The sequence below is a fragment of the Quercus robur genome, chromosome 5, assembly GCF_932294415.1.
Source record: "Quercus robur chromosome 5, dhQueRobu3.1, whole genome shotgun sequence".
Lineage (NCBI taxonomy): Eukaryota > Viridiplantae > Streptophyta > Magnoliopsida > Fagales > Fagaceae > Quercus > Quercus robur.
In genome coordinates this window covers 58,408,058-58,420,623 of record NC_065538.1, presented here as the reverse complement: position 1 = coordinate 58,420,623, position 12,566 = coordinate 58,408,058, and the positions used below count along the sequence as shown (strand labels likewise).

Below are 12,566 nucleotides of genomic sequence, written 5' to 3'. Positions count from 1 at the left end.
TTATTATTATTATTATTATTATTATTATTATTATTATTATTATTTTATGTTCAAAATGATCATTTTTGGGTGGATTAACGAAAAGATTCTAGATGATGTTGATGGAAAGGGCACATCAATGATAATATTGTAATACTTAAGGGTGTAAATTACAAATTTCATAGTCAAAGAAACCGATTTAGAAAGAATGACCCTAAACTTGAAGGGTTATATAGTATTTTAGCCTAAAATTAAATAAAAATTCCTTAATGCCATCAGTAGCTAGGCATAAACTTTAGGTGAAAAATCTGGCTTGTGATGGTTTTTATATTAAGGGTTTGTTTGAATACCGTTTATTGCTGAAAATTGAAAACTGAAAACTAAAAATACTGTAGCAAAATAATTTTTAAATATGTGAATAGTACTGTGGAACCCAGTTTTAAAGAAAAATTTGCTGAAGTTCGTACTTACGGGTCCTGTAAACAATGCATAGGACCCACACAAAAAATGCAAAACTTTCATTTTCAGTACAATCCAAACGTAGGCCAAAGCATGGTTTCCAAATAATGATTGGTGGTTCTTTGCAAGAGTATTGAGAAAGCATGGTTCGGTTGGAAGCCATTCTTGGGGATCTTGCACAAGAATGGTTAAGTTCTATTTGTGAAAGGTTGGACATTACTGTGGCAGACACATTGTACTTGAAGAATTCTTTGGTAGATCATGTAGATGTGACCTTACAGAAGACTGAAGAGTTGGCTACATCATTGGACATGAAACTGACATTATTGTCAAAAGAGCAACAAGATGCTTTAAAATTTAATTGGTTTTGTTGAAAAGTGCAATTTATAGGTTTCTTAGTGGTAGAGAGGTGTCCACAAAGGTAAAAGTCTCGAGGCTATATATTAATGTGCTACATGGGGAAAAGATGACTATGTCTTATCAAGTATACCAAATTTTGGCCTAGTACTTAAGTGGAAGAAGATCAAAATGCTAATAGAAAAAACATTTCTTTGTGGAATGCCTTAAAGAAGGATTGAAGGAATTGTTCCTTCTTTGCAACGCTGCTTGCGTGCGTTGTTAGAGACTCCTAGCTTGAAATATATAAAACGCACTAAAACTGTGAGATTATGTGAAATAGTTCAGTTATTTGATGTTGGACATCAAGAAGATGTTAGAGGAAGACAAGTTACTCAACTTTCTATCGATCGAGTTTGCAGTCTTGGGGATAAATGGAATTACAAATGCAAGTGGTTTGTTGTTTTCCACTTCAATGCATGCAGAAAATGATTTGATTGATTTCAGACGTGAGAATTCATTTGTGATTGGTGATCCTAATTTAAGCCTAATTCAATGGACATTTGTTGGTTTGATTTTTGTGGGTTGAGAAATTTGTTGGTTTGATTTTTGTTCAAGTTGGGTTGAACTCATCACTTTATTTTCTGATCTTGTTTAACATGGGTGCTACTCACAATTTCGTCACTAAGAAAATGTTTGCTACACTTGGGGTTCAAGTCAACAAGTGTCCAAGCAAAGTGAAGGTAATAAAATCACAACTACAAACAATTTATGGTATTGCTTATGAAGTGCAATTTTGAGTTAGAAATTTGCTTGGTAATGTTGATTTCTTTGTGGTTTGGTTAGAGGATTTTGAAGCCATATTGGTATTGCCTTCTTGATTAGTGAGCGAAGGCAGTAATCCAATCATTTTCTTGGTGGAATGATGATCAGGGATGAAAAGTATCCTTGTTTTGTGTCTGCACATTGAATTAGGAATTTGGGACAGGAAAGCAAAAGTGAAGGGAGCTTATGTTACGGTGATTGATAATGTGTTGACAAATGAGACCCTACCAATGAGGATGTTCGGCGTTTTCAATGGGGTGATTTGTTAGACCCTTGATCTTCGAGATGGGTGATTTCATGCGGTGGCACCTTGCACCTATGCCAACCACACTAGCTTATAGGCATGTGAGAGGCATGCCATAGACTGAGCAAGTTGTTTTCGGCAGCAAGAAGTTGTGATGTCCCTCCTTGTGTTGCATGCTTACATAAGTTGGCTACCTTGGCATAGTGATCGTGGTTCTGTGATTATGTTGGAATCGTGATCATGACCTCGTAAGTTACACACGAGTGTATCTTTTGTAGGCAATATGTGTAGTGGTGTGTCCTAGAGGGCTTGGCAGTTTGCAGGCTAATATGCAATGACTCTGCCATTAATGTACAGGACAGGGTTGGACCGCCTTAGTGAGTGGCATGTTGTGTTAATGTAGGAAAATCACGATTGGGTTGCGGTTTGCATGACAAAAAGTGACTAGGTTGCATATAGGTGGTGATTATGTTGAACCGCTGTGTGGCAACCTTTTAAGGTGTTACGGGCATGAACTAAGCCATTTATTTGGTGTCCGTTTGAAAACAATTTATCTAATTTTTTCTTGAAATTTTTTTGCTGAAAGTATGTTAAAGTTATACCTAACAAAAAGTGAAAAAAATTGGAATTTTAAAAAATTGTACATAAAAACTAAAAGATAAAAGCTAATGCTACAAGCTGATGCTAAACTTGCTCTTAGTATGCATGAACCATAGCTGAGTATAGTATAGGGTAGTTTGTTTGGACTATCAAGAGGACACGCAATGGATATGTGTTATGCAGGAGGCAATATCATGGTAATTAAAGTAATTACCAAGTAGTTAGTTATTAGGTTTAGTCTTGTTCATTCTAAGACAGTTAGCAGTTGTGTCCCAAGGGAAGTCCCAGATGGCAGTTATCAAGTAATTGCTATTGACAGTTATTTCCTGCATGTGATCCTTTTATAGATGTTCAGGGTGTGATCAATGGTATGTGAAAAAGAAAAAAACATAGTGTGTAGTCGGATAACAGTTTTTGTGTGTACTTTGTAGCCTCGAAGGTTGATTTTGATTAAGGCATATATATCCCAAGTGAGTGTTAGTATTTTCTTGTAAATTCATACAAACTGTTGTTTAGCTCTTTTGTTTGAGTGTTAAATTGTTGCCCGAGAGACATATAGTAAGGTTTAGTTAAGTGTAATCATTGTACAGAAATTTTGTTTTTAAAAAAAAAAATGCTGTGACAAGAAGTTTGACGCATACAATATTCAAGAATCTACAACTAGGTTCCTGCAAGAACTAAAATAACACAAATTGATTTGATGAAAGTTGCAGCTTGCGAAAATTCTTCACAACTAGGTCGTATTTCAACTACAAGCAAACGTTTAAATTTTTTTTTTTCTTCTGAGGAAAGATAATAATTTTTTAGATAACAATGATTATCATTTTTTTAAGCATGTATGTATTAGTCAAAAAATATTTAATCGTAACCTGATGAGTCAAAAAACACAGTGATTTCCATTAAATTTTTCATCAATCATATGATCCTTATGCCTAGTAAAATAATAATATTTGAACCAAAATCATGAATCCAAAATTTGGACCATAAATCATGGCATTCCTTCCGTTATCAGAGCTATATACTAACCCCGCACACGAAACACGTCTTTGTCTAGATCGCTGTCTTTGGAGTATTCCTCTCGTTATTACAAATATAAATATGATTAATGGGTTAGTAATAATTGATTCTTAAAATAAAAGGGTTGATAATAATCAAATAGGATACGCAATCGTATCAATGTATCATGCAAGAGTGAGAGAAAAGCAACCAATCTGAAAGTGCCACCATTGTTTTCGTGTTGCACCCATGAGTTTTTGTTCCCTGAACATGTAATAGAAAAATAAAGAGAGCAAGCCAGAGACACTGGACAGGGAGATCAAGCAAGATTTTTCTGTTTTTCAATGCACCCACAGGATAGAAAAGTGAGTTTCGGACACAAGCAAAAAGACCAAACTAATGAGATGATTTCTCAATATTATATGTGTGTATAAATACATAAATTATTGTATGATAACGAAAATTTAATTTTCCATGTCTCAGAAATCTTAAAAGAGTTATGTCAACATCTTCGATCAACCATTCACGTACGTGTCAACAATCAAGCTTCATTTAACTAGGACCCAACACTTGGCGGCTATGCACAAGAGATCCACTAATTAATTGTTGGTCCCAATTTTACGTAGAGTGATATATGTGTAAGACCATGTGTAAGACTGTGATTTAAGGCGAAGCACCGGCCTCCAACCCCATCATAATTATAAGCCTAAGATCATGGAGGTTTTGCAAGACTTTCATAGAAGATATCATCCTCTTATTTTGCATTATTGGATTTTGATATAATCATGACTGGAAACACTTGTAGAGACAAAGACACGCCATGAGAGCTAGAGCTCATCTTTTTTTTTTTTTTTTTTGAGAAGGAGCTAGAGCTCATCTTAGTTGGTAATCATCTTCAAACCATTAATCAATGAGTCAAAGACTACACGGAAAACTCTAGCTATACATAGTTATATACTTCATAATCACCACAAAATGTTAATGAAATGCTCAACTGCCCCGTGTCAAATCATGCTGCCGTGTTGTGATGACTTGGCATTTGCTCTTTGACTTACTTTAAGATTTGGCTTATTTAGCTGTCGATTACAACCACTCTGGCTCCATAGACAAGCTATTACCACAATTCTTTTGGCTGTTTCCAATCTTCCATGTAATATTTAGGCTTTTATACTCTTATACTCGTTTTATTATATCCATTCTTCTTTTCACTTTTATGTGTAAATGTAGATATTTTTGTATTAATTATAAATTATTGATATGAAATAATAAGTATAAAGGAGTGTGAAAAAAATATTTTTCTCTAATATAATTAGATTTGGTATAATTTAAAACTATAAATAGATTTTATTATCAAATTAGGGCATTAATTGATTTCTTTTTATTCAACCACAAATTTTTTTACTAATTTAATTAATTGAAATCTACTTAAAAATTACAACATTGTTCTTGAGAAGCTACTGAAATAGCCAAAATTGTTCTGCCAATAGCCATTATCAAAACCAAAACATAAAAAATGTTGGTGAGGACATGGTAGTAAATTCGGAGTTTAGAAGAGGGGATATTTGTAATTGAAGTCATTCAATTATTAGGCACCCTAATCACCCCTATATAATTCTTCTTCGTACTTCCACCCACTTCAAATTTATAAACCAAAAAATTCTCTAAGCAAGAGAGCTCTAACTTCTAAGCCCCACTTGCCCCACAAAACCTCTTGTCTTAACCTCTTCCTTATCCTCTAAACATGGCCAAAACACCACCAAATCTAGTGGAAGATTCAATCGAACCGTACATTTCTTCCAAAGATTATCCTCAAAAAGCCAAGGGTTTGTCTTTCTATGCCTCTCTTTTCTCCATTTTTATTTACATTTCTGTCTTATATATCTTCAACTTGTCTCCTTCCGCTCTCTTCTACAACACCAAGTTTTGGTTTTTCCTTTCCAACACTCTCATACTCATCATTGCCGTTGACTATGGAGCCTATTCCTCATCCAATGAGAAACAAGACCTTTACCAAGAGTACGTGAAGCGTACCCAAGTGAATAATGTTCCATCCTTCGTTCCACAATACCAAAAAATTGTTAAGCAAAGCACTCCTAAGCAAAAGGTCGATAGTTTTCAAGAAAAGAGAGAAGTAATAGTTCATGAAGTACAAGTTGTCCCTGAAAGAAACTTGCAAGTTGTTATCAAAAGTGATTCCGAAAAGCCTAGTGAAGATTTACGAGAAAAGATTCAAGCAAAAACTTATCGTCGAAGTAAGTCGGAGCAAGCCAAAAGGGTGGTGATAGACGAGAGCAAGAACATTATTACAAGGAGTTCAGAGACTGAAAAGAATGAAGAAAATGAGTTTTCAACTATGTCGGATGAGGAACTGAACAGAAGAGTAGAGGAGTTTATTCAGAGGTTTAACAGAGAAATTCGACTTCAATCCACTAGCTAGAAACTTCAGCCAAAGTTTCAAAAAAATAAAACTTTCAAATATGAATGTAGATATTAATTATGGTAGGAAAACACAGCTTGCTGCGTTTTTGTAATGTTGTTGTTTGTGTCTTTTTCCTTTCTCTTTACTTGTCTTTCACTTTTTTTTTTTTTTTTTGAATGGTTAGCGTAAACATCGATTAGGACTTTTGCATGTAGAAATATCTCGCTCTATATAAAAATTTCCTGCCTTTTGTTGTTGTTGTTGTTGTACATGTCCTGACTTTACTGAATTTTAAAATATTTTATTCTTATGCTAAGAGACTTGTAGATTTAACCAACACATGCTAGAAATATACTTGAACACCAATAAGCCATAAATATGGGTATTTATTCTTACATATTCTCTATTCTACATCATCCGTCATCCATTTTCATTTTAAAATAAAGATAAATAGAAATTGTGTACATAGCATGTGAAATAATGAACGTTGTGTGATCATAATGTACATTAATGAGTGATGAGAATAATTTTCCTAAAAATATTTAAGGTTTAAGGGCAAATTTTTAGATGCCATGAAAAAATTTAAAGAAATTAATAGCACAAGCAACACTGGTAGTTTTTTTTATTTTTATTTTTTATTTTTATGCTCTTACTTTCTTCTATGGGACAAACCACTCTAATCTCTAAATAATAGTATGAAATATAAGCTTATTTAAGTGTGGAAATGAGTTTGTCAAGAGTCTTATAACTTAATTGATATCTTCTAGTATTTCCAATAGAAAAGACTAACATCAAATCCCACTCTCCCATAGTAAATATTGAATTATTAAAGGGGAAAAAAGAGAGTGGCACTACAAAAATATAGGCTATCCTAGTGCTTCAAAAACGCCCTTCTAGCTCCCTAAAGCAGTGGCAATAGGTACATCATTTAAAGCGCCGCTATAGACCATATATGTTGCAGCGCCTTCAAAAGCGCCAGTACAGATGACCTAGAGCAGCATTTTTTTAGTATAGACCGGCTTTTTATAGTGTGGAATTGAGTTTTAAACTTGACACTACATTTGAGGGTTTATAAAAGAATTATATGGAATGAAATGCGTAAATTGTAAAAGAAAGGCATGGAACTGAATGGTAAATTTTATATTTTTCCAATAATTCCTGGGTGTTTATAATAAATATAAAATAGAAAGAAAAAATATTTGATTTTATTATCACTTGCTTCAGGTTTTTTCCCCTCAAAATTAGGACAAAATCAATATTTTACCTTAATTTCATTGAAGAAATGGGTATTTCTTTTTACTTTTGAAAGAATTATTAAGGGTAAGTAGAATGGAATGACAATTCATTTCTAAGTATTTCATTCCTTTCCTTCTACTAGACTCTCAAACATGAAATTGTAAGGAATGTTCAATAAAAATCTCTTTCAATCTATTCTATTATTTTCTCGTCTCCAATACAATATAGGAAAACATTTATTTATTATGGATCATAGATAAAAAATTGGGTAATAATCAGTGTGCACATACTATTACACACAAAGTATATATAATCACTTTTTTTTTCTACAAAACTCGTGACTTGAAGTCAATAAATTGCAATTTTTATGTAAAAAAGTGAGTATGTAATTTTTGTGGAATAGTGTATATGAAAAAAATATCACTAAAAAAAAGACTTTGGCTTACCTCCGATATTTGTTTAATTGGAATCTCCTGAAATTGACACATCATCTACTAACTAAATAAAAAGTGGAAATTAAAATCTCCTATTATTTGTTATAATATATATTTTTTTTAAATGTCCGGTCTAAAAAAGTACTAAAAATAAATCCAAAAATAAAAAATTTACCCTGTCGCTCTTCAAAATAAGGTCCAAGCCCAGCTAGCAAATAGATAGAAAATATGACAAGAAGCCATACTAGGATAATCAAGTGCGTCAATTTAACTGTACCGCGCGTCAAATAAAGATCTTAACAAAGGCTATATAAAATCCAAATATAAATATATTATTAATTATAATTATTAAGTCATTCAAAGTTGCGAAACTCGGGTTTCCATAATCTAAAATTTTAGTTAAAGGAAATTTGTGGAGAATTTTGTATTTTAACGTGCACTTATTGCAAAAATTATTAGATACACTAAGAGGATTGTTTAAGTAGTCATCTCAACCAATGAAATAATACTATTTATGCAAATGTATGAGGCAGATTTTTAATCAATACAAAAATTAAAAATTAAAAACCATTAGACAATGTCACATTTACATAAATGATAGCATTTTATTGGTTAAAAGAATTAGGAGGACTACTTCAGCAATCCTTCTGATGGACTTAATAATTTCTCCACTTATTAGCATTTTAGCGAAAATATCTGGGGTTTAAATTTCCCTATATCAATTATCGATGAATTATAAAAAATAAAAATAAAAGGAATTGTTTTTTTTTTTTTTAAATAAGATAGAATTTTAATTTATAAATTTTACCAATTAAACTAATTGAAACTCACAAATTTGTACAATTTTTCCATAATTATTCGAGTAATTTATAAAAACAACTACGATATAATGTGTTGCATGTCACCATCATTTATTTTTTTTAGAGAGTTTCAACTTATGGCGTTTACTTCTGATGATAGCTCTTTATTATCAAATCAAGACATCAACCAGTTTTTGATATAGGCAAGGATTAAACCCTAAATCGCTTATACAACCATCAAAAACTTTACCAGTTGAGCTAACTGGAATCCATTTGTCACCATCATTTTTAATTGTATGTGTATGCAACATGTAATTTTGTGATATAGCCAAATATCACCATCCAAAACTAAATTATCTTTATTTTCCCCTACCCCTTGCCCTCATTTGATAACATAAATTATTAGTCAAGAATCTTATAGTTTAAAGGACATTTTTTAAAATTTCTAATAAAAATGTATAAGATTCAAATCGTCTTTATCAATTATTGAATTGTTAAAAAAAAAGTGTTGATTAATTAATGATAATAGTACAGTATAGTAAAAGTTCATGTAAGCCAAAAAAAAAAAAAATAAAAAATTTAAGTTGCTAAAGCTTTTTCTTATATTATATCTATTTCAGTATAATAATTCATAATAATAATACTGTGTCGTATCTTTGACTTTAACATCTTTTTTTAGGGAGATGTGATATGTTCGTATCTTTGACTATACGGCAAAAATATCGTTTTTTATGAGCGTAACTTTACCTTAGTTTGCGTTTGATATATCAAACATGCAAAATGTATTTCACGTATTTTTAAAAATTCATTATAGAATATGTTTGTTTTTTTTTTTTTTTTTTTTTTTTTTTTTTTTTTTAAATCAATATGTTTGTTTTTTTAATTAAATTTTGTTTGTTACTATTTGAAAATTTTACTAAAAATTAATTATGCTATTATAAAATATGTATTTTTTTTTAATTGTGTCTGTTACTATTAATTTGAAACTTTTACTAAAAAATAATTATACTTATTATAATTGCATTCGGTTCTAATGACTTTTCCAACCTGAAATAATTTTTTAAATGTATTTCAGACTTTTCAGTGTATACTAAATTTAGTTTATAATAATAATAATTCCAGTGTATAGTAAACTAAATCTCTTTTACTTTGCTTAAATATATATATATATATATATATATTTAGAAGAATTAATAGCATAGTTGAATTTAATTACTTGAGTTGAAAATCTTGTGAACCAACCCAACACAACCCAAAATTTTGGGGGGAGGGGGTGGGGGAATAGAACCCAACCTAACCTATCAAACCACAAAAAAACTGACCCAATGCATCAGTTTGAATTGGCCTTTAGGTTGGTAGGTTAAATGAATATACTTATTTTAAAACTTCAAATTTATTATTTTGGTACATTTCAAAATTTTTCACATTCTCTCATGTAGATTATCATAATAATCAAAGCCCATAACAAAATTATAACATTATCTTGATCAAAATTAGAATTAAAATGAAATCAATTGTACATGTACAAGAGCTCGGCTTTGTAATACTCAAACAGTTGGCAGTCACGTTCAAACGCATAGCCAAATTTATATAAACTCAAATTCCAAAGCAACTAAATATTAAATCAAACTAAACTCATAGATGAGGGAAAGAGAGGACTTGTGATGGGAAATTAAGAAACACGTACAACACCAAAATGTATCAACTCAAATAATAGTTGCCAAAACACAAAAAATCATCAATTCAAAGCAACGCTGCAAGAAATAATTAAACTAAACCTACTAAAAGAAAGAGAGTAAATAATCACCTTTTGCTGTAAAAAAAACATCGACTGAATGGGAGTGGGGTATTGAGGGAGCAACAAGTAATAATTGGAGGAAAAGTAATGGTAAAGTGGGGAGTAATAAGGGGAAGAAGAGCCAAAAAAAAAAAAAAAAGTTAAGAAAAGGATTGGAAACACGTGACTAACATGACAAAACAAAAATATTAGAAAGATTTATCTTTAATCCTTTTTTATTATATATACTGTATAGATTATTATATTTTGCCAATTCAATAGTTGGGAGTGAGTAAGTTTAAATCTAAGATCTTTCTATTAGAAACATTAGAAGGTGCCAATTTGTAAAGCTACGAGGATCTTGGCAATTATTATGTATTGATCCCACCATCATGCAGCAATTTGAGTGGTATATGCCTTTAAATAAAATGTCATTCAACTAATTAAGATAAACTCTAATCTTAAGTTCTTGTATTTAATTTAAGAAATAAATTTAAAATAAAAGTCTGACTAAATGCATCTTTCTATAAAACCCATTGTTAAAATTGCAGGGCATACTATAAGGCAGAGTAACACGAGACAAGCTACAAGTGTGATAGGTAATACAGTTGCTGCTGAGGTGAAGAGCACTATCAGAGCCACAAGAGTTGTAGGAAGTGCAGCACTTGCTGATAAGCAGTGCAGTGATCAAGCCACACAGCGTGCATCAACACCTGACCTGATTAGCACAGAAGTCTTGGAAGTCATTGAAGCAGTGCCACATCATGAATTCTTCATTCAAGAGCACTGAAGATTTGGGTCCCGAGATTTTAGGAAGCAGTTAATCACAGCTGACACGTGTATAACTCTAGAAGGTTCAATAACTGATTTTGGCGCCATCCTTGGCAGTTAGTTATGTTCACTGTGTATATAAACAGAGCATTATGGATTTTATCATTTACTGTTCTTGTAATCATTTTTTGATCAATGAAATTCTCCCAATTCTATTTAGATTTCTCTCAGATTTTTTCATGGTTTCAGAGCAGCTAGCACAGTTTACACTGATTTCCTAGCTTTAGTTTGGTTCCAGAAGATTTTCTTTCGTTCCAAACAGGAATTTTTCTCAAGAAAATTTCCTTGATTTTCTTTTTCTGAGAAATCTCTCGAGAATTTCTTTCTGTTTCTTCTTTTCGTTGAAGTTTTTGTTCAAGATTTGAAGATCATTCATGGCTTCTGTTGAAGGAAGTGATCACTCTGATCCAACGCACACTCAATCCACACGACCAGTCTCCAATTCCAATACACAGACCAATTCGCCTAATCCTTTTCTGCTAAGTGCAAGTGAGAATCCAGGTAATATCTTAGTCACTCAGCCATTGTTGGGAATGAAGAACTATCAATCTTGGTCTAGGGCTATGGTTCTAGCACTCACTGCCAAGAAGAAGATAGGCTTCGTGAATGGAAAGATTGAGAAACCTGAAGTTGATTCTCCGTTGTATGAAGATTGGGAAAGCTGTAACACAATGGTGCTTTCTTGGTTGATCAATTCGATGCATTTTGATGTGTCAAGTGGTATTATGTATTGTGAGACTGCGAGGGAGATGTGGCTTGAGTTGCAGCGTGTGTTTTCTCAAGGAAATGGACCAAAAATTTATAAACTTCAACAAGAAATCTCTCAGATAACTCAGAGTTAATTGTCAGTGACTGAATATTACTCTAAGTTCAAGAAGCTTTGGGATCAACTACTTCATTATAAACCTTTGCCAGCCTGTACTTGTGGTGTAATGAAGATACTCAGTATTGCTCATGAGAAGTCCTATGTGATGAGGTTTCTAATGGGGCTCAATGAGAATTTTGAGGTTGTGAGGAGTCATATTCTCATGCTTGAGCCATTCCCATCAATAAGCAAGGTGTATGCTATGATTCTTCAAGAGGAGGCCCACAAAGGAATTGGTCATGGTCATGGTTCTGCCTTCATACCTAAACCTGATTTAGTGGTAATGTATGTTAATACCAAAGGGAATTCTGGCAGCAAAGTTGGACCTAAGAAGGAAAGGCCCTTGTGCACCCATTGTAACATGCATTGCTTGGACACACTGTGGACAAGTGTTACAAACTCCATGGTTATCCACCAGGCTATAAGCAAAAGGGGAAGTTCAATGCTAATCAAGTCTCCTATCCACAAGGTGCTGCTGTTGAGAATTCTTCAAATGCATCTGGTCAGTGTCCTATTACTAAAGCACAGTATGAGCAGCTCCTTGCCCTTTTCAATCCTGGAATTAATCAAGGCCAAAATCATCATGTTGCATCTGTCAGTACAAGTGGAAGTGTCTCTGGTCTGACTACTGAAGCTTGTGGTGTGCTTGTTACAACTGGTGTGCCTTCCTCATCAGCCCATAACAATTCCAATTTCATTGACACTGTGTCAGGTACTACTTCAAGCCTTTTCTTCAAACCTACTTTGCAACACTCTATATTTTCT

General features: G+C 32.6%; 2 protein-coding genes across 2 annotated transcripts; both read left to right on the top strand.

Annotated features, from left to right (window-relative positions):
* Positions 1 to 5,095: 5,095 nt before the first annotated feature.
* LOC126726453 (uncharacterized) lies at positions 5,096 to 6,115 on the top strand. The gene has a single exon (XM_050431713.1). The coding sequence runs from the start codon at positions 5,181 to 5,183 to the stop codon at positions 5,874 to 5,876; it is 696 nt and encodes a 231-aa protein (XP_050287670.1). The 5' UTR covers positions 5,096 to 5,180; the 3' UTR covers positions 5,877 to 6,115.
* Positions 6,116 to 11,310: 5,195 nt separating this feature from the next.
* On the top strand, positions 11,311 to 11,778 carry LOC126728443 (uncharacterized). The gene has a single exon (XM_050434258.1). The coding sequence runs from the start codon at positions 11,311 to 11,313 to the stop codon at positions 11,776 to 11,778; it is 468 nt and encodes a 155-aa protein (XP_050290215.1).
* The last annotated feature ends 788 nt before the right edge of the window (positions 11,779 to 12,566 follow it).